This window comes from Capra hircus, chromosome 10 (genome assembly GCF_001704415.2).
Source record: "Capra hircus breed San Clemente chromosome 10, ASM170441v1, whole genome shotgun sequence".
NCBI classification, from domain to species: domain Eukaryota; kingdom Metazoa; phylum Chordata; class Mammalia; order Artiodactyla; family Bovidae; genus Capra; species Capra hircus.
This window is the reverse complement of record NC_030817.1, coordinates 16,826,564-16,852,313: the sequence shown is the minus strand read 5'-3', so window position 1 is coordinate 16,852,313 and position 25,750 is coordinate 16,826,564. Positions and strand designations below refer to the sequence as shown.

The following is a 25,750-nucleotide window of genomic DNA, read 5'->3' as shown; positions in this document are numbered from 1 at the left end:
TTAACAAGCTTGGAGAAACTCTTTTAAGGCCAAGATGCAGAATGTGAAGCAGCAGCAGTGGGCAGTGGAGGAGGCCAGAGGGGAAGGGAGTTCAGCATCAGGTGATCACATGAGTGCAAATTATGAGGCTCGAAAAAGTGGCAAAACAAAACCAAAACCCCCATCCCACTACCCCCAAATTCTGCAAACAAACCAACCAGACAATCAGACAATTAATCATTAAATTTTATCCCCTTTATAAATTACAAAATGTAGACATTAGAAGGCAACCTGCTGTGTCCATGGATGCCAATGAATGACCTGTCTTTAGGCTTGAAATCCATCTGGCTCCTCAACTGGAGGGATCACCTGCTCAGGGAAGATGGAGATGCTGATCAGGGCCCCAGGCCCATTCAGTCAAGACCCGATTGGTGTCTATTGCTCATGCTCTCTGCTCAAAGGCCTACAGTCAGCATCCCTTTGGTTCCTTACAGACAGTAATTCTGCTCTCTTGGCAGCTCACAAGGAGGCATGGATGCCTGCAGGCCTTGCCCTACATCACATCCTTCTCCTTTTCCAAAGAGATGCCAGGCCTGAGCCATTCTGCGAAGTTTAGCAAGATTGGGTTTAGTCTGTGGGAAGAAAAAGAATAACTCCAATTACCAGTATGGAAAGCCAAGGAGCTTACAAGTATTTCCTAATTATGGCTACTCACATTAGTTTGGATTTCTAGTTTCTGGATTCAGAAAAGATTTTAGATTTCCTTAGGATAAGCGGGACTGAAAACTAAGTCTAGAGGCACATCTCTTTGGGAATGGGGACAAAACTTCTTTCATTTTTCCATTGTCATATGAAACAAAAAGTCCTCAATGGAGTAAAATGGACTAGATGAATCAGAAAACATTAGTACCTGAAAACTTCATGCAAGAACAGACTTTACAGCCCTCAGCAGGAAAGGTAAGCAAAATAAAAGATTTTGGAAAGCGGACATTCCTATTATGCTCTCGTGTTCTGTTTCATTTAAGATTATAACAAGGATAGAAATGTTCTTTAATTTAAACCACTTGCTGTCTTTATTGAATTATCCACATCATTGTTTCTGGACTGCTGAGTAATCAGGGCCAAAGCATAATGTGAAAATCTCCTAAGCTTGGTTCCTTGCCTGATCCTCAAATCATTACTCTAGAGATCCCTGGAGATGCTACCATTTCCAGCAAGTATTGGATTGGCCAAAAAGTTCATTCGGGGGTTTCTGTATGATGTTATGGGAAAAACCCAAATGAACTTTTTGGCCAATCCAATACTGTTAAGCAACTGGCTCTTCAGGCTACATTTGCCAGCAACGAATTTGCTGTGTTTTGGCCAACCTTCTGTGGTCCCAGAGAGAACTTCTTTGTCTCAGAAAACCTAGAGCTGGTAGGCAACGGATGCTTCAGTCTGTACATGTGTTAAGCTTAAAAAATATGAAGGCATCATATGTATAATCAGATAGTTCTGCCTAAGCTCCATTTTGAATTCGAGCTAGAAGATGAAATGATGAGACTTCCAAAAAAACTTCCAGTATTTTTCAAAATCTTGTATCGGGGAAAGGATTAAGACAGATTACATTTGGATCACAGGAGCTAGTCTCCTGTTAAGTCATTTCTGTACCTGTTTTTCCTGCTCCAAGTGGTCGATGTTAGCTAATGGCAGCATGGAGGGCCTGCCATGAGCACACTGGAACGGCAGCTGGCACCAGGATAGCGCTTCAATAAGGCGACAGCTCTCCTCGAAGCTCAGGCCATCATTAAACTTAATGGCCCCTAAACAAAAGACAGAAGCCGGGGTATGGTGCGTACGGTGTAAAACCCATGCTGGCCCTGGGTTAGAGCTAAATATCTGGGGAGAGACACATGGTTCCTAGGCTTCTTTCATGTGACTTTAATACTGCTTGAAATTGGCCTTTACGTCCATGGATGAAACTAAGGCTTCAGGACTGACTTTCTCAGCTTTCCTTATGGAGTCAATTGTCTTTCTAATCCCTGCAACAGGCATTCCTTAACTTGTTAGGACTTTGCCTTCAGAGTTTTCTCAGAGAGGCAAGAGCAATATTTTTGCTTACTTCTTATTGCTTACTTCTTAAGTGTGTGAAATCAAGGTCATCTTCCATCCAGAGCCAGTGTGTCACCAAGATATCTGTTTCCCTACAATGTTCATTTTATTTGCTGATTTTTTTGTTTCTGTCATAATCTTCTTACTCTAAACTCTCATACTGTCAGAAACTGCCTTTATGCCTACAGTAATTTACTGAGTCAACAAATATTAAGTATCTACTCTGTGCTGGAGCTATTCCAGGCAATGAATGAGATGGATGATCACCAACCCCACAAAGCTTACTCTCTAACAGGTGAGACAAACATTAAACAAACAGTTATACAATAATTAAAATTACTAAGTACTATAAAATACAGAAAATCAAAGAATATATAACAGGAAGACCAAACCCAGTCTTTTGTGGTGAAATGATATTTAATCTGAGACCTTCGGTTAAGAAAAAGACGGCTAACTGAATAATGAGCAGAAGGGCATTTCAGACAGAGGAAAAAGGCCAGTGCAGAATTTAGCACATAAGACCAAGACCAAGGAAGCCAGCTGGAGTGTGAAGGGCAAGGTGGAGAGAAATGTGAGAAGCGCTGAAGACCCCTGCAGGCTGCAGCAGAGAGGAAGACAGGCATCCTCAGAGCAATGGGGCCCACTGTCATGCCTTTTTAAGAAGAATGACACTCTCGGAGCTATGTTTCAAGGAGACTCCTCTGGGTATTGTGGGAAGAATGGCTTGAAGGGAAACCAGGATAGATATGGTAAGACTGAGTCAGAGGACTCCACAGGGGAAGAATCGTTGAGTCCTGGGAGGGGAGGCGGCAGTGGAAGCAGGTCGCATTAGATACACTGAAGGTACACTTTGCAGGTAGAGATGATCAAATTGGGGATGGAGTAGATACGAGGAGTAAAGATAGGATAAAGCGGGGAAGGGAGCTATGGTGTTTGCAGGAGACAAACTAATGAGGGACTGAGGTTATAAGGCCAGAAAAGATAGGAAGTGGAGAGAGGGGAAGGTTGATGGGGTGCTGGGGGGAGATCAAATGGAGGGAGACGGTGTCTGGAGTGGAGACCCCACTGAGGTCAAATGAGAGTTGCAGGGGATTCGTGATCCCTAAAGTAAGTTCCTCCAACACCATTTTCTCTATTTTATTATATTACCCTACTCAAGAACCCTCAATGATTCTTGCCTTCTGTATAAGGTCTAACGGTTTTGTTGTGACCTTCTAGGATTGTATGCTTCCTCACCAGCCTAATTTTCTGGTATACTTTGCTGCTCCTCATATAACCGATTTGTTTCTGCCTTTGGATGATCTCTGCACAGGCTGTTTTCTCCCCTGTACTAAACCTTCCCTTCCTCTGAATCCATGTCCTTCAGCTCATTCAAAACTTGACTCAAAATGCATCTCCGCTAGGAGCCAGTTACTCCTCTAATCGTATAAGTCAGCCTGCATTATGGTCCACTATATATGTTGGTATTTTGCTTTGTGGGCTTCCCTGGTGGCTCAGTAGTAAAGAATCTGCCTGTCAGTGCAGGAGACGTGGGTTTAACCCCTCAGTCAGGAAGATCCCCTGGAGAAGGAAATGGAAACCCACTCTGGTATTCTTGCCTGGGAAATCCCATGGACAGAGGAGCCTGGCGGGCTATAGTCCACAGGGTCACAAAGAGTTGGACATGATTTAGTGACTAATCAACAACAACAACAAATTTTGCTTTGTAAAAATAATTTTCTAGGGTTCATTTTAAATGTATTGTTTCTTGATCTAAGTTGTACCTTTCAAGAAGCAGAAGATAATTGTGCCTTCTACTTCTTTCATAACTGTTGAACCCCGCCAGTGCTTAGCATGCAAAGGCACTCAACAGCTGGTGTGCTGAGAGTCTTACCATGGCAGGCTTGGGATGCCAACACCTTCTGGACGGTCAGTGGTAAAGTCCCTTGGATGCCTCCTGTGGTCTGGAGTAGCTAATGCATAAACACATCTATTAATGGGAAAGCCAGTGTAACAGTGGAGCCTTCTGTGTGCAGTGCCTCTGTGTGGAACCCCAAAATAAGAGTAAAGCTTACCTCCACTTGTTCTCGAATAAACTCCTACAAAGAGAAAAGGATAACAGACATGAATCTGTTGCTATGTTATAACTGCCCTTTGATAGTTTACAAAATATCCCAATTTCCTTCTTTAAAAATATGTCTCTTGACGAAAAGAGCTCCGGCAATACAGCACTTAGATACAAATAATGTATTTGTTGTAGGGCACTTTGAACATGAAATACCAAGACAACTGAAAGAACTCTTACTGAGTAGAGAATATATTTAGCCACTGAAGCTTTCTCCAGAGATAGCTCATCAACTCATGAGGATATGTAACTGGCAGCCTAATGACTTGACTAAATATCAGGGAGCTTTCTCACTACGAGGTTGTCTGTTTGCATTTATTATCTTGGCTAGAACACGTTTAATATGGCACATAAACAGAATACACAACAGTCACCCACACAACTGTGCACTCAGTGTAACACGTGCTTCAATATCAGAAACACAAGTAGTTAGTTCTCACAGGCATTTTTTTTGTGTGCAATAAGTCCCTACAGGTCAAAAAGCTTACTCTTTGAGGCATTTTGCTGGGAAATTTCTTCTCCTTTGCATATCTCTGTCCCTAGGGTAGCCTTTGCAGTAAGAATATCCCTGCAGATGTTTATGTTTATGGAAGGACTAAAGAAATTTAAAGCAGACACTATTTCATGTTACTAATTTGTTTAACCTCTGGAGGTTAAAAACTGTTTTGCGATATGGCACATTTAATAATTTCTTTATAAGAAAACACAGGATTTCTTTACTCCTAGAAATGTATAAATTAGCTTCCTGGGAATCCTCTGGTGGTCCAGTGGTTAGGACTCAGTGCTTTCACTGCTGGGGCCTGGGTTCAATCCCTGGTTGGGGAAATAGGACCCCACAAGCCAAGTGGTACAGCGAAAAAAAAAAAATTAGCTTCCCAAGATTATAACACGATAGATTCTTTTTAAACCAGACTCAGAAAATTCTCTTGCATCTCTCATTTAGACACTAGGACACCATACTTATAAATGAGCAGTTACCAAGAACTAGGAGGGTAGATATTATGTGTTTTTTAAAAGCCATGCATTTTCCCAAATAAATCTAAATGGATGTCTCATTATACCTGACCCACTAACAAAATTTAGTGTGGTTACAGATCAAATCCTAACTTCTTTGCTATTCTCTCTTTTGCTTATCTATCTGGGAGTTGTAAAATATTAGTCTGTAAGCCTGGGGAAGGGGAAATGGATCTTACTCTCTGTTCATTTCATATTTCAGGGGTTCAATTAATGCTAGATAATTTGAATAATATTTAAAAGGCACATTCATTAAGCTGGAGGGTAGAACTTTATAGAAAGATGTTTTAGTTTGATCTTTCAACTGCTAGGATCCAAGTAACTACCTCTTCTTCAAGATGCCAGAACATTTCCAGCTTCTTTCAGAATCAACAAAATCTCTCCTGATCAGCCTGACTTAACATAATCAAGATTTGCTGAAACCATAAGCCCTGTTTCAGTCTGAGGTAAACTTCTTACCAGTCGTCTTTGAAGTCACTTTAGGGAAAGTTTTTATTATAATTTTCTCGTTAAATACTTAAGGATTGAATTACAGTAAAAGATTCGAGCAGATCCTATCTCTTGGATTTAAGACAGTTTGGAAGAGAAGCCTTGGAGAAAATAAGCTGTGGAGGGAGAAAGGGGCCCCTGCTGAAAGCCGGGCAGAGGTGGTCTGATCAAAGGGCGATTCTGGGAAGGCTCAAGTCAAGGTGATCCCACAGCTGGCCCGTCAGCTGGCCTCTCAAATGTCTTCTCACGCTTAGCTGACACACCTGCTCAAGTCTCTCCTGTCCAACAAGAAACAAAAATCTTTCCTCCACGGGTGTCCTGCCCCGTACTTCCTGACACCCCTCATCTTCTGCTGTTGCCCCATCTCTTCTGTGTGTAGCCAGAGTCCTTAGGAGAGCGGCCTCCATAGCTCCCCCTCCGCTCACTCCTGCCCACCCTTAAGAACGGGTTCCTCAAGGCAGGCAGTGTCCCCTGAAGCCAAATCCAACCCTCAGGCCTTACTCTCTGGCCACTGTTGACCATTCCCTTCTTGCTGAAAACTTCTCTTGGCGGTGGCAATATTACTTTTCCCTGATTTTCCTCCTCCTTCTCTCACCAAATATTTTCAGTCATCCTTTATGGGCTCTTCTTTTTAGCACTAGCATTCCAGACTGTTGCCAAAACGTATACACCCTGAATGCTGGTGTTCCACAGGCACTTTGCTCTCTTTTTCTACTTCATATTCTCCTGGAACAATCTCGCGTCCTTTAGATGCTTTTCCAGTTTTTGATAGTATCAAAATGTAAACAGTTGACCATCACAGGAGTTGAACAATGCAGGAGTTAGGAGCACCAGCTCCCTTCACGGGAGAAAATCCTTGTATCACCTTACAGTCAGCCCTCCAGAGACGCACCTCCACATCTGGGAACTCAACCAACCGCAGATCCTGCAGTAGGGTAGGGTATATTTTTCTAAAAGAATTTGTGTATCTGTGGACCTGCACAGTTCAAACCCATGCTGTTCAAGGGCCATATCACTCTATAGTGTTAACTCCCAAACAGATACTACAGCCCAAATTATTTCCCAGGTGCTGGGTCTGGCCTGTCTATCCAGAGCACATCTTCATCTGGAGGCTCATGGTCTAACTTCTCAGCCAAGGGTACTCTCCTCCTCCATTTCCTTTTTCTGTCAAAAGCGCCATTCCTCCAGTCAACCAAGTGAGAACCCTCAGAATCATTACCTATCTTTTCTCCTCTTTCTCTTTTACATTCTCTTGATCACCAGGTCCTCTCGATGCTGCCTTCCAGGTTATGTTCCATATATGTCTCTCTTCCCCATTCCCATTGCTGCTGGCTTAAGTCAAAGCTTCATCCTGTCTTACGGGCACCAGGGCACTAGCCCCTCAGCTGCTCGCCACCTCAAATCTCCCCTATATCCACCTATCCCACAGTTCATCCACCAAATCTATCTTCTACCTTTTGTTTTCAGATGTTACTACAGTAATTCGGGTATGTGGAAAAAAATGATAGACTGAGTTGATGTGGATTTGCTTGTGTTCCAAACTGAAAGAGCTAAAGAAGCAATTAAGAAATCACAATGAATAAAAAAAGGACACCATGAAAAAAGGACAGGTGGGAGAAGGGGGCTGGAAGATAAAAGGTGGTGATTTTATGTATAGCTTAGGAAGAGAACAGAAGAGCAAATTACTGTTAAACTGAGTTACGTATGCAAGTTAAAATTCCCCTTCTAAACCAGGAGAGGGGAAAACAAGAGAAATAAAGGAGACTTTAATAGAAAACAAGAAAGAAAAGACAACAAATACAAAATAAATCATGATTGTTTTAAAAAAAATTAAGTATTTAAAGTGCAATGCTAAAGTATACTTTACTCTTCTTCACTGGCTGCCTACAGGATAAAATGCAAACTATTTAGCTGAATATGCTAAATTCCTTGATGAGTTGGCCTTGACCACCTATCTAGGCTCATCTAGGCCCACCACTATCCTGTGTATATCTTAATACAAGCCATGTGTATTGGTAGCTCCTTAAGCACAGGATCTGCTTCAAGTCTCTGATATCTGTCTAGAATGGCCTCCACTCTTCTATACTTGGCAGGCTCCCACTGTTCTACAAGACTTTTCCTAAAACAAATAAAAAAAGGCTTTTCTTCTGACAGTTTCCTTGACCTCCACTCTCCTGGGCACAGTAAATATTCTGTATTGCCATAACACTTTTGAACATGCCTCTGCTGGCCAAATTTCACTGCAGTATAATTTAAATATCCTTCCTCACCTTGAGCTAATTCATCTTTGAATCTCTGGAACCTGGCAGACAGCAGGTATTTCATAAATGCTTGTTGAATAAAAGATGAATATAGAGAATTTCTAAACAAAGGAGGAGGTTATTAGCAAGCAGCCGTTTTCTCGGCATCTGCAGCTGTGTCTTACCTCCACAATGCCCTTGGTCACAGTAGATCTTCCTCTTCGAAGTTCATTGGCTTCTCTTTCTACAAAACAGAGTGGTACTTTTCCTATGAGGACCAGTGAATCACTGGTGTCTGGAAATACAATTTCAAGGCCCAGATCTTCCAGATTTTTGTGGTAACACCTAAAGAGAACCTCAAATGTAAAACAGCTACTTCATTCACATTTCAGTCCTGGTTCCAAATACTTGATAGTTTCTCAAAAGCTGCCATGAGCTTTAAAACTTGCACTGTTTTCCTCACATTTGTGGTTGTTTGGGATTTTATTATCAAATTTCCTTTTTGAATTATAGTAACCTTTATTTTTTCCCCTCTTTTCCACTGAATCAATTTGCTTCTGTGTCTTATTCCTGAATTTTTATTCTCCGCTGAGGGATTGCTAACTACTCCTTGCTGGCACTTAAAGAAGTTTGGCACAAATAAAAGGGCTGAGAATGTTTTGAATCAGCACTAAAGCAGGAGGTAATTAACAGCCCCAGGAACTGAGAAGTTCTGATTAACGGGATGTAAACAAATGGATCTGCCTCTAATATAAATTATGCCCCAGAGAAAAAGATTTATTGGCAGTCTCATATTCCCCATATTAAATAAATTTAGAGACAATTCTCTCCTTTTCATTTCCAATAATCTATGCCGCTCCAAAGTAGGAAAATACCCTACCTTATGACTCATTATATGATCTGCCCCTTCCTTGGGGCCTGGGGTTTCACTTTCTTCCCAGTATGATTATGGTGATGAAAACTAAGAATCTAGACTGCACCAAGGCAAAGCAGAATAGAAGCAATTACTGCAGTAACTTCACTTTGAGAAACAGCACAACATAAATACTGGCTGTTCCAAGGAATGGTAAGAGTACTCTAAGCCAACTTCTGGAAAGAATTATCAGGGAAACTGTATCCTTTACTCAACAGCTGTGATATAGTGGAAAGAACAGCATTTGGAGTCAGACAACCTGCCTCTGAGTGCCTGCTCCATCACTTAATATTTGCTATGACCTTGAACAAGTCATGTAAACCTCATCTGAGAAAAGGAACAATAGTCACGTCTATACCTCACAGGATTATTGTGAGGGTGCACCTCAGCTACATCACATCCTCAGGGTGGTACTAACCGTAAGAGTCTCCTTTGTTCCTCTGTCACTGTTATCTCTAGTGGAGGACTTACGATGGAAGACAGTAATTTTTTTCGACCAAAGCCTTGTGGCTGTTGTTTCTCATAGGAATCTATTGGGAGAAAGATGAATAGGTTAAGAGCAAGAAGCTGAAGTCTTCCAGATTCAGATAAAAATGAAGATACAGTCATGGGATTATTATAGTGCTTAGCAGCATGTTCAATGATCGGTTTTAGGCTCTGAATTTCCATTATTAAAGTCAAACTAGTAAATATCTAGTTTGTCTACTCATTTTAGCACTATTTTCTTAAATAAGAAATATAAGACTTAAATCTTACATTCAAATGAACAATGCAAGTGATCCGGTAGGCAGTCAACAAATGTGGTTTCAATAACAGAGGCTGACTAATATTGGGGAAGATCCCCTGGAGGAGGACATGGCAACCCACTCTAGTATTCTTGCCTGGAGAATCTTGTGGTTAAAGGAGCCTGGCAAGCTACAGCACATAGGGTTGAAAAGACTTGGACACGACTGAGCAACTAAGCACAGCACAGCACACACAACCCAAGGCTCAAGGCGCCTCCTTTCCTCCAGGAGGACTGCCCAGACCCTGATGAGAATTACTACTATTCTCAAATGGTCCAGGGCCTATAGCAAGTGAGTTTTTCTAACACTGCTTTTACTGTATCTTTCCCAACTCTTAGGTCTTCATTTTCTAAGGAAAAGTGAAAAGTGACATCATTGCCATTCTAGTCCATGAAATACCTCCCGAGTCTTCACCCATTTGGTTTTTTTATTACTTGACCACAGGAGTAACAATTTCCTGGGTATTTTACATCATCTTGGGGACACACAGCCTCATGATGAGAAAAATGGGTAGCAAAAATTACAAAGCACATATTGACTTTGGAAGAATACGTAACAAATTAGTGATGCAGGTTGCCTCTGGGGAGAGAAACTAGGTGCGATGAAGGACAAGGGTAGAAAAGAAACCTTATTTTATTCCCTTTGTGTACCTTTCAGACTGGAACCTGTTCAATTATACTACCTATTCAAAAACAAATTAAATTTTAAAATAGAAACAAAATATATTGGGCCTTCTGAGCTGCTGCTGGTCTCTGCGTAATGAACTGTGAAGATAAACCACAATCACATTGGCATGTGGAGGGGCATATCTTTGTGCTGAATGCCGTAATAAAGTAGCCTAATTTTCAGGGCTGATGGTTAAGTATATGGCAAATATGCCTTTGACCATGTAAGTAAGATCTGCAGGTTTGATTTAATAAAGTGAACTACTACATTCTCTTAATTGTAAAAGCCACTCCAACAGGCTTCAGCTTCATTTTTTTATAGCTTTTTTTTTTCTTTTTTTTTAAACGTACAATTCATCTTTTTCACCACAGTCACCATTAGGCAAACTCTTTCAGGTCCATTAATTCTGCTGGGGAGTCTCGAATCTTTCCTGGGCCTCAGCAGATCCTTACCAATGATCAGCTGCTCCAGTCGGACGCGCTCGTGGGCAGCGTGCTGGTCCACCAAGACTAGCAGGTTTCCACCTAGAAGACCAGCAAGCACCACTGGGTTTCAAATTCTCAGGTCAGGATTAAAATAATCATGTTGTGTTGAGGGAGGAAAGGTTAATTCAAACTATTTAACAACGTGAGCATAAGAGAAGCATACAAACTATGTAGTAACAACTGCTGCTTTTATTTCCTAACAAGTATTGTGGGAAAAACTAAAACAAATGTATCTCTGATGAGAAACTCTTTGGTTCTTTAGTATTTCATTTCTAAAATATGTGTGAATTTAATGTTTAAACACTGACTTTGCTCTTTTAATTCAAATTTGATACAATGAAAGATCATTAAACTACATATTTTTTAATCAGCTGACCTTGATTTGCAAGCTACTCCAGAACCTATGAAGAGTGTAATTCTACTACATTTTAGATCAGAGTCAGCAATTTCTTTTCTGTGAAAGGCTAGACAATAAATATTTTAGGCTTTTGGGACACGTGGTTTCTGACACAACTATTCAAATATTCATTCTGAACCAAAGCGGCCACAGACGATCTGTGAATGTTGTAGCTGTGATGCAATAAATGTTATAGACCCTGAAATATTAACCTCATAGAATTTTTTTAAATTTATTTATTTTAATTGGAGGATAATTACTTTACAATATTGTGATGGCCTCTGCCATACATCAACATGAATTGGCCATAGAATTAAAATTGGCCAACTAGTTAAAAATGTAGTACCCCTGAAACTAATGTTAACACCGTAAATTAACTACATGTCAATTAAAAAAGAAACAAAAAACCATTCTTATCACCCTGGATGTTACAGAAACAACGGTCTGGATCTGGCCCCCAGGTCACAGTGTGCCTTGCTTTAGACTCAGGCTTCACAAACTTTGAAGAGTAGACAAGTCACCTGGGGATCTTACTAAGAGGCAGATTCTGATTCAGTAGGTTAGGAATGGGACATGAGATTGGGCAAGTCTAGCAAACTCCCATGTGATGTCATTTACTGACCTTGATTTTTAAGTAACTAGGCTTTACACTCTCAAGTGCAACAGAGGAAACAGATTGTCCTGACCCCAAATCCAAACCTACAGGGAAATCCTTTTCTCACTGACAGGAGGACTGATCTCGATGACATTAGTACATCATTTTACCTCGTAATTTTATTACTTTTAGCCAAAGGGCTGACACTTATTGTTCCTGATTATACTGAAATAAGAGTTCTCCTCTTGAATTTGATCAAACGAGATAATGCCTGTTTTTCCTGTTTCTACTAATAAGATAAAAAAAAAACAAAACTGTTTCTATGACACCATGAAATTCATGGCATAAGAGCTTCAGACTTAAAAAAAAAAAGATTATGTAATTTTTCTGACAGCATTTTCCACCACATAACAGGCCCCCAAATGCTGAATTTTAAGCTCCTTTGAGGATAGGAGGAATTGCAGCTGGTTGTGATGAATACTGAACATCCTGTATTGGGCAAAACAATGGAATAAATAATAAATTATGAGGGAGTAACCTCAAACTCAAAACTACAACCAGTGTAAATTACCAAAAGTCAAGAACTCTAAGAAATCAATCTGGAGGGCAGACTTACAGTCTACCAAATGTTCATGACATTCTCCACTCCTTGAATGGAGCAAAATATACGAAAAGTAATTTACTCGTGTCAGAGCTATGGTTTTGATATTTAAACATAATAGAAGCTTCGTAAGGACAGGATTTTTGTGTTATATTCCCAGCATGTACAACAGCACCAAGCACATCACAGGCACTCAATAACTATTTATAGAATAAATGAGTGAATCCTTATTCTTTAGAGTATCATAATTATAGGCAAAAACATGCAATAAAAATGCCATTATATGGCATTAATTTCACTATAATTTACAACAATTCTATGTCCATTACAAAGATTAGTGAAAATATTAAAATAAACTTAAGACAATTATAGGAATAGGTTGCTTTTGGTATTCATGAGCAATAAAAACTCATTTTGACTTAAAAAATTTTTTTAAATCTAATACATACTCCCTGATGGAAGCCAATCAACATAGTAACAACCTGGAATTGCAAGAGACATTTAAATATCTGGAGATTTGGTGGCTATACCCATCTCAGATGCCACTGTAAAGATTTTGGTATTAAACAACAAAGAATTTCAGGTAATCAAATATTTAGAAAAAAATCTATTTACTTTCTAGAAATAGTAAGACTACTAGATTTTGACATTTACTAATTCTACATTTATGATAATTATGATAATTTTTGGTTACTTTACCCCTATGATCTATGATGATATTTATCAAATAAATTTATACTGTAACAAAAGAGAACATTTTGAAAAGCAAAGAGAATGAACCACTTTCAAACTTCAGAAGCTCTCTCCTGCAGGCCTACCTATCAGATGCTAACTCCTGCAGGGGTGCTCAGGACTCTCAGGCCTTTTCCAGAACCTGACAGGATCTAGCATTCCTTGTAAATAGCTCAAAGTGCTCCCAGTTAAAAAAAAAAAAAAAAAAAGCTTTCACTCTCCCTAGTCTCTCTTCCATGTCACAGATTTCGGAGTCTCTGCTAGAGGTGTAATATCCAACCACATTTCTGATACATTCTTGAACATTTCAAAGGTATTTCAGACCAAACTCACGATTTTCACCCTCCTTGCCTGCTTCTTCTTCAGCCTGGTCCTGTAGCGTCATCCAGCTACAGAGGTCAGAAAACCAGGAGTCTTCTTTGATATCCCTTCCCTATGTCCAATCCATCACCGAGTCTACTGACTCATCTCCTAAATATCTTTCTCTCCAGGCTACCTCCCCATCATTTCTTAGATACTGCAACGTCCTCCTAACACTCTCTCTGCAGCTACCAGGTCTCCGCCTCCATACCTGCTCCACACTCCACACTATAGCCAGAGCAGTGTTTTCAAAATGCAAATGTGGGGACTTCCCTGGTGGCCCAGTGGTTAAGAATCCACCTGCCAATACAGGGGACAGGGGTTCGATCCCTGGTCGGGGAATAAGATCCCACATGCCATGGGGCAACTAACCCTGCGAGTCCCAACAAGAAAAGTCTGTTCATGGCAATGAAAACCCAGCACAGCTGGGAAAAAAAAAAAAAAAGCGAATGTGATGTGACACACGCCACTGTGAAAACAAACAATAAAAAATAAAGCAAAAAGCCTTCAATTGTTTCCTATTGGAACTGGGATGGAGACAGCACCTGTAAATGGCCTTTAAGATCTGGCTGTGACCTACATATCTAGCCCCTCTCCTTGCTCTCACACAAGGAAGGGCCTGCCTTCCTCTCACTGAAGGAGAGGGAAGCACGAATTGCATGTTATTCCCTCTGCCCAGAATACTTCTCCCTCCCTTCCTTCCCTAGTTAACTTATACTTCAGATCTCTCTTTACCAACAGAACCTTCTCTGACCTCCTCACTAAATCAAATCTCCTAATACAGGTTCTCACAGCATCTTGTTTCTCTCCTCCATAACACTAGAGTTAAAATGTTAATGTGTGTTTAACTATCTGTTCCTCTTGCACGTAGATTGTGTCCCACCATTGTACCTCTAGCAGAGTCCCTCACATGCAGTAGGTACTCAATCAATATCTGTTGAATGAGTTAATGTTTTTATTTACAAATTATTGTTTTATTAAAGCAGGTCACCAAGAGATTATATGTTAACTCTTCATAAACCTAACAGAGTTCATCATATAAACTTTCTATTATTATAAAGCAATCGTATTAAAACATTATTAAAAATTTAGAGAATATAAAATATTTTAAAGAGTAAAAGATGAAATTTCCCCTTTGCCCATTTCTATTCTCACTCCCAAGGTAACCATTCTTAATAATTTAACATGTATCATATATATACACACACACACACATCTATGTGTATGTACATAAAACTACAGGTACTTTAAAACTATTGTTTCATGATATATTTTCATAATTTAGATTGGTTTTCCCTAATCTGGCCAAATCACTGAAACTATCATGTATAAAAAATAACCTTAAAAGGAGACTGTCAGAAGACCAGCTGGTCACTAAGACTAACCCCATTCTTACCTGCCTCACCATTCTCTTCAGTCTTAGTGCTCATTAAACAGGCAATAAACTTGTTATCCACTTGCTGGAGAACCTGCCATACATTCAAGTAAGTGGAACAGTACTAAATATAAGTTAACAATGGCTTATCTACATAGAGAGAGACAAAATCGCACTTAAAGTTGTTTGCATTATAACATTCATATCTAAGACTGAGGAGAGGTGCGGATGAACCTGCAGGAGTTCAAGGTTCATCATTAGGAAGGATAAAGAATAGACATGTAGAGCAACTAGAAGACAAAAGGAAAGACTACAAGGGAACAGACTGAAGCAACTCATAGGGTTGTGTTAATAAAACTTCAGAGTAGACTTGAAATGTTCCCAACAGAAGGACTCTTAATAACAGGTAATGTGACCAGGGAATTATTAATATGACCAGAGACTGCTAACAAATAGAGCTGAAAAAAAATTTGCAAAATGTATGCAAAAAATGTATACAAAAAGTGGAAACCATTTTTGTAGGAGCTGGTACATTAAGGCAGTAAGTTAACAGCCACTGGTGGCTGCAGACCTTGGTAGCTCCCCTCTACCTAGATTGGTCTCAGCTTCTAATTCGTTTCCCTACTGAAAATAAGAAGATGAGGACAGCCTGAGTGGTGTAGAGAGAGGGCAAACTAGAAAAAGGGTCCCTTGTGTTAACTTCTCAATCTGGGATCTCCTAAGCCATGTCATTTGTAGCCTCATACAATAGAGGGCCATTTTAAAAGGGGCATCATTGCACATTTAAGGACAATGTCTCTACATTACTTAAGTAAGTGTTAGTTGCTCAGTTGTGTCCAACTTTGCAACCTATGGATTGTAGCCCACCAGGCTCCTCTGTCCATGGAATTCTCCAGGCATGAATATTGGAGTGGGTTGCTATTCCCTTCTCCAGGGAATCCTCCAAACCCAGGGATGAAACCCAGGTCTCCTGCATTGCAGGCAGATTATTTACTGTCTGAGCCACCAGAAAGCCCAAAGTTATGTCAACCACATTACTTAGTTGACTTATAAATTATTGTCAGTATAGAAAGTCAATATATAATCCTTGAAACTGTGTGCCTGAATCCATAATTCATCACTCCAAACTTGCTCACCCCACTAAGGATACTTTTTTTTTTTTGTAATTGATGGCATCACCGACTCAAGGGACATGAGTTTCGGCAAACTGTATGACACAGAAAAGGACAGGGAAGCCTGGCATGCTGTAGTCCATGGGGTTGCAGAGTCGAACATGACTTAGCAACTGAACAATAGCAATTATAATTAGCCCTTTGCTTTTTCTTCTGATGATAAAAGTTTCAGTAAGATTAAAAAGAACACATGTGCCTTGATCAGGGTGGTCTACAGCATTAAGTAAATCCAATTTCACATGAGTTAGCCTAGCTTAGGCTATATATATATATAATATATATATATAAATGAGATTTCAAAGGCAACATTTTACCTGCATTGAGTGAATCATTTCTTTGGTGAAACGATAAGGATACAAGATGTTGTGAATTTTAACTGCTAGGCTCTCAGCTTGGCCACTGCTTACGTCAACAGCAACCTAGAAAAACCCAGAACAAATGTCATTTACGTTGTAATCTTTTATGTCTGCAGAACTGTTTTACCAAAGATCTCAAAGTGCTTTAATAACATTCATTTTCACAGAACCTATTAGAGGTGGGTTGAATTCAGGGAACTTAAAAAATTCAAAGGGCTCTATGAATTTTTACTCTTGAATAATAATTTTTGTTTATATACAAAATTACTGACAAAAACCCAATTCTTTCAGAATAACAATTTGCCTGTGCTTCATAAGCATGTCCTTAAAGACATCTTAACCGATGAATTAGTAACAAATGCTCATCCACTCTCCACCCTCATTGCAACACACAGAGCGCCTGTGTGATCACCCACTGAGGAGGATGCACGCTCAGGTCCAGTGATGAAGATCCAGGTCCAGAGCAGAAGAGTCACTGCTTTGTCTAATGACAACAGTTTTTATTACCATCACCCTAAATACCTGGCCAAAGCTGCAAGTCAGGGTTTCTGAGAGCGGTAAACACATTCACTATTCACACACTGATGACACAGGTCTAAAGTATCATCCAAAGTGACCAAGCTTTCAAACTGCTATGAATTCTGATTCTTCCTCTCTACGTTAAATATTAATTTCCAAATACATTATTTGGAAACATGCTCACTTTCCCTTCATAATTACAAATCAATAGTCATTCATGCCCACCCCCAATTTAAATGAAATTCAAATTTTAAAATAACATGCAAAGAATAAATGCTGCAGACCTACCTCTGGATAACGGGCAAATATTGGATTGTCCCATTCTGAGAACAAAGACTGAAGCGATTCAGGACCAAAGGCATCGTCCCCAGTAGCTAGAGCAAAAGGGGACAAGTAAAGTTGGCATCAACAGCCTCAGGGAAGAGGGTGCATGGTGTCTCACGCTTGGTGCGGTGCGGCCTCAAGACCAAAGATCAGACACCGTGTTCCCATATTCTGCACATGTGAAGTGTTGGCTGTATCTCTAAATTGTTTTTATCTGTTATTTCTTACACTAGGGTTGACAACTGTTCTTCTGGCATTATAGCTTTTTCTATAAACTATTTTCAAGAGATATTTCAGAATATAAGTCCACAAGAAACTGGTTCAAATTAGTAGCCCCACTTTTTTATGTAAAAATATACCTTATCTATTTTCAGAAACAACGAAAAGTAAAATGATAAATGCAGGGGTTTTTTTTGAAGATAAGAATTTTGCTTATATAAAACTACTGCAATATGGAGTCAACACCAATCTTTAAAAATAAGAAACATTTTTCTCAATCACAAGACACCACAGACTGTGCCTAATCAACCAGCATTGACCTCGTCTGGAAAAGTAATTTCTGATCTAAATGCATGCACTGAATTAACTTAGTTCTGCTGTGAAACAGGACCACAGGGAATTCCTGGTTCCAGGAAGGCACAGCTGGCACTGATCAAGCTCAACAACACAGCCCTGCTTTGTTTTCCTTGAGCTGGGTGGCACAGTATGTACTAGGTGTTCTGGCAATCTCTGCTAATGCCCCTACCTCTGTTATTCTGTCTCATCACAGTCCTCTCTTCCCGAGCTCTAGGAAGGAAAGGAAGAACAAGGTCGCTTCTAAAGGGATGACACCTGTACTGAGATCCTAAATATAAAAAAGAAAAAAACTAGACATTTGAACTCAAAATATACACTATTAAAATAATAGTTTCATAAAATCTCTTTCTGTACAAAATGAATTAAGACATAAGGCAGACTAGTAAACACTAGATTGAGTCAGCAGTTTTTTTAATGAAATTATTCTGCTAATTTAGGAATCTGCCCTAGTGCTTAGTCCTATTACCCATCTATACCAGACAGAATGAAGACCTAGAAAAGATCCCCAACGGACATACTCTTTTTCGCAATACGTGTCTACTGTAACATTTACCTCATCCTAGTAATACGTTTGGATGGTTGTCCTCCCTAATAGTCTGTGGACCACTGAAAGCAAAGCCAGTCAATATGCAATGCAGCAGCTCCAAGCATGGTGTGGATCACAAATGAGTGAATAAATAAAGAGATGAATGAATGAAAAGTTTTCAGTTTAAATTCCAATGTAAGATGTCACCCAAATTCTGCCCTCCTCTCTGAGAATGATCAGTTTGAGTTTTAGAGACAATGTTGAATTTGATAGTTTCAAACAGGAGTAAAACATGATGAAACTATTATTTCAAAAAGACAAATCTGTTGGACAAAAAAATGGAAAGAGATTAACTAAGAATAATAACAGTGTGAGGTGAAATAAAGTTGTGTCATTGTCAATAGAAAGGACAGAGTTGAAGACATTTTAAAGAAAAATAACTACCAGGGCTGGAGACCTGACAACCACTCCTTAAAATTACCTTTGTAGAGCCTTTCTTCTGTGCAGTTAAATCTACCTCTTAACAGTTCATCTCATGTAACCTTTTACATGAGGTTCAACCATGTCCTAAATGTCCTGCTACACACCAGCCATTCACAGAATGGTAGATTGAGCAACTTCACTTTCGCTTTTCACTCTCATGCATTGGAGAAGGAAACGGCAACCCACTCCAGTGTTCTTGCCTGGAGAATCCCAGGGACGGGGGAGCCTGGTGGGCTGCCGTCTATGGGGTCGCACAGAGTCGGACACGACTGAAGCGACTTAGCAGCAGCAGCAGCAGCATCAGCCAACCCTCACCCACCTCTGTATGGAGGGTGCTTAGAAGCCATTTTTCTTCCAACTAGCTCCTAGATCCCAAATACTTAGTTTTTCATTATGAATCTCTGACTTAACATGACTCTCAAAGGTTCACTACATGACATGCTAATCCAGAAATTAAGTAGGTTGAAGCATTTTAGACATGTAGATTTATTTAACAGGAACAGATGTTCATGTTCAATATGGTCAGCCAAGATTCCCCCCTTTTGTTTTAGAAACAACCATCTCAGTTTAATAATATCCAGTTATTTTTTGTCACCATATCAGAAGCAATTGTATTTCAGAAAGATGAGGTGCCAGGGCCTTAGATTTACCTTTGATTAGCATCCAGTATAAATCAGGACACAAAACTACATACGCTGAAAAACACGAGTCTTTAAGAGCCACGTGATAGTCTCAGGAGCAGTATTAAGAAAAGGGTTTTTTTCTATTTAATTCTTTGAAAGTTACTACAATGATTACTTTTTTTCACAAGGGAAAATAACTGGAAACCACTGAAAAATAAAAGTCTTATTTAACCTTAAATGAATCAGAGCCTCCTGCTAGAGATATTTATCCTAGGGAGAAATGATAAGTTAATTTGGAACTACCTTCATACAATTTACATTCTTTTGCAACATTCAAGACTTAATACAGATGAACATTTAATGTTTGCCCTTCTGATGCAAAACCAAGATTACTGCCAGATGGAAATCAGTTTTACCATCTCCCAACATCTGGCTCTCAACATGCTGCCAAAACAATGTCACTTTTAATGTTGACTGAGACCTGGGAATTCAGAGTCCTAGCCTAGGCTCTGATGTGGCCTTGTGGTCTGATCTAAAAGCCACATTATTGTTTTCCTGAATAACGGCCACTTATACAGACCAAGATTATTAGCATATACATTATAATAAAGTACATTTGAAAAGTATGATTATAAAAATACACACTTAACCTACCTTCCAAAAAATTTATGGTCAAGTCCTTTTTTAAAAAAAAAACTTTATAAATATATGACTGTACTGAGCCATAGATTTTACTGGGAAATCTAGGATGACTACAAGAATCATTCTAGTCCTTTACCTGGGAGAGGTGCAGAGAACAACTTCCAGAAAAATACCACACTGGCATTGCAGGTGCTTTTAAAGACAAACTTCTTAGAGTTGCGTGTTTGGGAGAGAGGGCAAAGTGGGAAGGGAAACACTGTGAAGTGAAAGTCACTCAGTCGTGTCCAACTCTTTGAGACCCCATGGACTGTGCATGGAATTCTCTGGCCAGAATATTGGAGCGGGTAACCTTTCCCTTCTCCAGGAGATCTTCCCAACCCAGGGATCAAACCCAGGTCTCCTGCATTGCAGGCAGATTCTTTACCAGCTGAGCCACAAGGGAAGCCCAGGAATACCGAGTGGGTAGCCTATCCCTTCTCCAGAGGATCTTTCGAACCCAGGAATCGAACTGGGGTCTCCTGCATTGCAGGCAGATTCTTTACCAGCTGAGCTACCAGGGAAGTCCCCAGGGAAACACTGTAGCTCTTCTCAACTATCAATAGCACCATTTTCATTAAACACTGTCTCATCCTCTTGTACACACATACACCCATAGATAAATATACTTGCAGTTCCATTCTATATCATTCTTTCATTGTAATTTTATGTTTAAATAATATTGAACCTAGAGAGTTTTCATATATAATAAAACACATTTTATAATTAAACTTAAAAATGTTCTATCTGCTGATAAAATCTCTTTGAATAATATCTTACTCCTCAGCCATTATTTCCACCTTCAAAAGCATTCATGCCAGTGAATGCCATATACTTACCGTTCTCCAGTAGCACATCCACAGCCATAGTTGTCAGGTCTTTAGTACAAGCAGCCCGAACATCCTCAGTAGGAGCAGTGAATGTGCTAAGTCCTGTTAGTTTGTTGATGTAAACCATTCTTCCCAGAGTTACATCAAAATGCTGCTGCCAATCCAAAGAACATATGTTGGACCCTTCATTTTCAGAACAAGTTCTTGCTATGGCTATGGATTCCTCACTCTGAAAACAAGTTCCATTTTGGTCAGCTGTGGAATCTTCCACGCGACTCATTAACATTCTACTCATAGAGAAAGGACTTCCAATCTGTTGTTTTGAAGCTATAAGAACATCTGAATCCTTACTGATAACTGTAGCATGGTCATAGGGCAGAACCAAAGGATTTCCTGGTATCTTCTCAGTGGTATTGTTGTTAGAATATGTTTCACTGTCTTTACTGAAGAGATTACTTTGTGTGACAGAGTCTGACATTGGGATGTTGTCACTTTCTGTTTTTTTATGCTCATTTTTAAATAACTTACAAGAATCTAGGGTTAACCCACTGGACAAGTCACCATCTTTCCTACTGGAATCTAATTGTGGCAATTCATTAAAATGACTTACATCCATCCTTTGAGTCTCTCTTTCGGAATCCTTCAATCTGGATAATTTAGAAGCTAGTGATTCAGGTGACTTCTCAACATCCAAAAATTTACTGTTAAAATGAGGTAACTCCTGTAGAGTTACAGTGCTTTCTGTTAAGCAAAGCATCTGTTGTTCCAAACAATGATCTTCCTTGGAGAATGGAAACTTTTCTGAAGAAAACATGTGATTTACTGGTTGACAACTACTATTGGAATCATTATATTTCATAGTAGTGATTTCACAGATGTCAGAGTTGTCTAAGTGGTTTTTGTCTTTCCATGGAATGTCAGCTTCAACTTGAGGACTGAGATTGGTAGTGATTTCTAAAGTATTATTTTCCTCCACTTCAGTATTGAGAGGATTTTTAACCTTCCCATATTGCCTCTTAAACTTCTCTAAAGATCCTAGTTGTGAACTTAAGCTTAGCTTCTTATGAGGTATGGGTTTGGCAGGACCAATCAACTTGTCGGTTTTCTTACTACCATCTGAAACATGTCTACCCCAAGAGAAAGAGGATGTGTCGAGTAATAAGCCACCTGTGTGTGATTTTTTACTACTTTCCTGAAAAATAGCAAAATTTTTATAAGCTGCTGTATGTTTGTTCTCTAGCTCATAACTTCGATCTGTGCTGCACAGACTTTTGTTGGGCAGTTGAGCAAATTCTTTACTTAAAGTGCTGGTTAAATCTTTGCTGTTTAGAATCTCAACTGAATGGTGTGTTCTATTTCTAAATGTTTCTTTGGCACTCACAGGACCAGGTTGAGCATAACTTTTAAATAAATGTTCTGTTTCAGTTGATTTAGTTTGCTCACTCTGTACCACATGAGTTATGAAGCCAGTGGAACATAATTTAACTTGTCCATAACAAAAAACATTTATTCTTCCACAAGCACTAGGTTTTTTTCTTTTCTCTTCCTCTCTCTGAGCACTAGGTTCTCCTGATAATGCCGTCTCAAAAGACAGAGGTTGGTATTTCATTTCAGTAGCATCTTTATATCTCTCTGGTTGATTCTGAATTCTGTTATTTTCCAGGATGTTGGCAGCCATGCTATTAACAGTAGTACTTACTTTTTGTATTTCTAGATCTTCTCCACTCCCCTCAAAGTGATATAATGTCTGAAAAGGGCTTCCACACATTTCTGAACTGGTTCCACAAGGATTTTCTGAAGAGTTATGTTCCAAGCAAGATTTTTTATGTTTCTTATTTTCTCCTGATTCTGATGCTCCAGCTGTCTCTTGTTCTAAGTTCCTTGACTGTGAGCAAGCACTGTCTTCATTTTGCAAAGATGACTCTGCCATTTTACAATGGGCTGGCCCATCGGATTTGTAAGTGTACAAAAATGAATCATTTGTCTTTTTTCTGATAGCTTCCGAATCCCTAGAATTTTGTGTGCTTATGTTTTCTACAGGAGCTTTTCTTTTCACAGCTTTTGATTGCAAATTGAACATCTCATAGGAATCCAAAATATTGTTACATGCTTCTTGGAAACTGACCTGGCCACACTTCTCATCAGAGGACACTTGCTTCTGAAGACTGGCACTAAATAAATTAAAATCATTATCTTCACTAAATTCCTTAATGTCTTCACTTGATAATTCCACAAATAATTTTTCTTTCTTTAAAAACATTTTTACTCCTTCCTGAATGCAAACCAAAAGAGTATCCCAGTTCTGAAACTCAATCAGGGTTTTTGCTGGCTCCAGGCACACGTCATACTCACAGAACTGGCACTGCACATTGATTACATAGATCCCATGAAGTTCCGGGTTAGACCTAGGCCGAGGACTTGAATTCATTTGCCTACTGGCAGAACCACTCTTTGGTTTGCATATAATACTTTCTTTCCTTAATAAAAAGTCAATGAGCTTATGCAACTTTGTCCTTAAAACTAACCTCTTGTTCACAAACAAAAACTGCATATTCTTATTATAATGTGCTTCAGAGCTGATAAAGCCAGTAAGCTCAAACTCCTTATATTTAAAATTTATTTCTCTTAACTTTTGGGACTTACCCAGTCCATAAATTTGACAAAATCGGGAACATATGTCTTTCGTTTTAGGGAGTTGAAGAACCATGGAACCAGAAACATCATTTCTCAAAGAGAAAGAAATGGAAGGGTGCATGAGTGACAGAGCTTCTATCCTCTGCCTAACCTTCTCAAACTCCAGTCTAGGATCCATGCATTTCCTCCTAACAGGTAATTGATAAAACAGATTATATACAGTGACTGTAGTCCCGGTACTTGGTCGAGTTAAGGCAGCTTCACAAGCTTTCAGGGCTTTCCCATTCTGAAACAGTTTCACAAATGTTTTCATCGACTTGTTTTTCTTGGATGAAATTTCCACAGCACTGGCCATATCTGCTATACTGGCCAATGCCTCCCCCCGGAAACCATAAAACCTTGGGTTCTCCAAGTCTTGTACGGAGTTGCATTTACTGGTGAAATAACGATTTCCCACCTTGTCTACATCATCACTCGCCATCCCAAATCCATTGTCTATCACTTGAACTTGGAAGGTTTCCAGGTTCACCCTGACAGCCACACATTTTGCTTTGGCATCAATACTGTTGAGGGCAAGCTCCTCAACACATTGGCCTAAGGAGCATACAGCCAAACCAGAACGCAATTTAGCTTGTACTTCAGCTGACAAGCGTTTGATCATGGCAGGTAGAAAGCTGGTGAGAATGCCAGGCAGCGGTTCCCTTTTCTGACTGGAAATAATTGCCTACAGGAGGAAAACAAAACACACACACACACACAATTAAAGCTTCAGAGTTACACGGCATCAACCATTTCTCTCAAGCATTATAAAGAAATATTTGAGATAAATGAAATCTCTTATTAACAAAACAAAAATTATACTTCTGATCTCTAGGAAGATCAAACAGCTCAGATTTGGCACAGCAGATTTAATATCCAAAACAGCATTCATAATTTCATAATTTTTACTGCTCCTAAATCCCAAATGCCCTAAGTGAAATCATCATCACACTTGAAGTTGACCCCTAAAGTGTTCAAACTGCCAATCACTTCACCAAAAACAGATGCCTAATTTCCACTAAGAAACATTAGCTAGAAATCATTCATGAAAAAAATGTCCAAGCTAGTTTCATAACATTTATCCATTGCACAATAACCATGACTTTTAGAAAAAAATTACAATGAAGTGTTAAAGACACTGTACTAATTAGGGTGAAGGAAGAGGAGGAAATGAAATCAAATTATATCAAAGAGCGATAATTATTATAATAATTACCATTGGTTAAATATAGTTATCTCAGGGGAAAGAGACTAATAATGGGGAAGGGTACGGCAGGAAAATTCCTTTGCCTTTTAAGCCTTTATCATTTGATTTTTAAATCTTGTACATGTATTACTAAGTTTTCAGAAGGCCCTTACCTATTACTACTTATGATTTATTATTCTGTATTAATACTCTTTTGGTCTTTACAGATGGCTCCAAACTACCTTAGCAATAATAATGATGGCAAGGGGATCTTTAAACGAGACTTTTTCTTGCAGCTAAAAATGACAGTTCAATGAAAGGTCCCCTCCCTTCATAGCTGAGAGCAGCATGGGCTGGACCGTCTCACGAGTGGTAAGGCTTGTTTATCAAACTTGGGGAAAATCAGAGCTGTAATTGCAGATCTGATGGTTTCTAAGATAATGTACTTTGCAGCCGGCAAAAAATGAGAGGTCAAGGTTTGGTATCTATTCCTACTGGTACCCAAAACTCAACGATTTCCGATTTCCTGATTACGGGGCTTTCGGGGATCCTGTGACAAGTGGGACGGTTTGATCCGGGTTCAGAGCTGAGAAAGCTTGCAGGAAGAGCAGGGTCGAGTCCGCCAAGCACCCCACCCCACCCGCCGCGGCCGCAAGAGTCAAGCTCCACCCCCGCGCCCTCCCAGCTGGCAACCGGAAACCCAGGCCCGGCCCGCCCAGGTTCGGGCGCCCGGCCGAAGGTAGGCCGGAAGACGTCCTAGGCCCCTCGCGCGGCGGGTCCGTAAGGCTGGCCCGCAGCGGTCGCCAAGGCGCTTCGAGTGGTAGACGAGCTCCCAGAATCGTCCTCTGGGCGCGTGCTTTTCACCCCAAGTCACCTGGAATCGTACCTCCCCAACCCCCTGATACCAACCGCCTCGGCCGCTGGGCACGCGCTCTTTGGCTGGTGAGGCTCGTACACGTGAGGCTCGTGCACGCGCGA

General features: G+C 39.9%; 1 protein-coding gene across 6 annotated transcripts; it reads right to left on the bottom strand.

Moving 5' to 3' along the window:
* Positions 208-25,750, bottom strand: MLH3 (mutL homolog 3). Of its 6 annotated transcripts, XM_005686090.3 has the most exons (14): positions 25,682-25,748; positions 20,923-24,271; positions 17,943-18,041; positions 17,162-17,247; positions 16,313-16,417; positions 14,848-14,920; positions 10,734-10,805; positions 9,249-9,360; positions 8,103-8,262; positions 4,125-4,148; positions 3,944-4,022; positions 1,630-1,781; positions 472-611; positions 208-348 (listed from the first exon to the last, which is right to left on the bottom strand). In XM_005686090.3, exons 2-14 carry the CDS (start codon positions 24,206-24,208, stop codon positions 345-347), a joined length of 4,392 nt encoding a protein of 1,463 aa, XP_005686147.2. In that variant the 5' UTR covers positions 24,209-24,271; positions 25,682-25,748; the 3' UTR covers positions 208-344. The 6 variants fall into 6 exon arrangements, with proteins under 6 accessions (XP_005686147.2, XP_013822773.2, XP_013822771.2 ...); XM_013967319.2 differs by having other exon boundaries at positions 208-611; positions 23,557-24,271; positions 25,682-25,745; XM_013967317.2 differs by having other exon boundaries at positions 208-611; positions 25,659-25,729.

Excerpts from the sequence above, each read along its gene's own strand:
- MLH3 (XM_005686090.3), bottom strand. The coding sequence starts at position 24,208 with ATGATCAAACGCTTGTCAGCTGAAGTACAAGCTAAATTGCGTTCTGGT. Across the intron at positions 17,248-17,942 it reads GATGAGACAGAATAACAGAG|CTACTGGGGACGATGCCTTT; the intron begins GTAGGGGCATTA and ends CTTTTGCTCTAG. Across the intron at positions 4,023-4,124 it reads TTATTCGAGAACAAGTGGAG|CTACTCCAGACCACAGGAGG; the intron begins GTAAGCTTTACT and ends TTTATGCATTAG.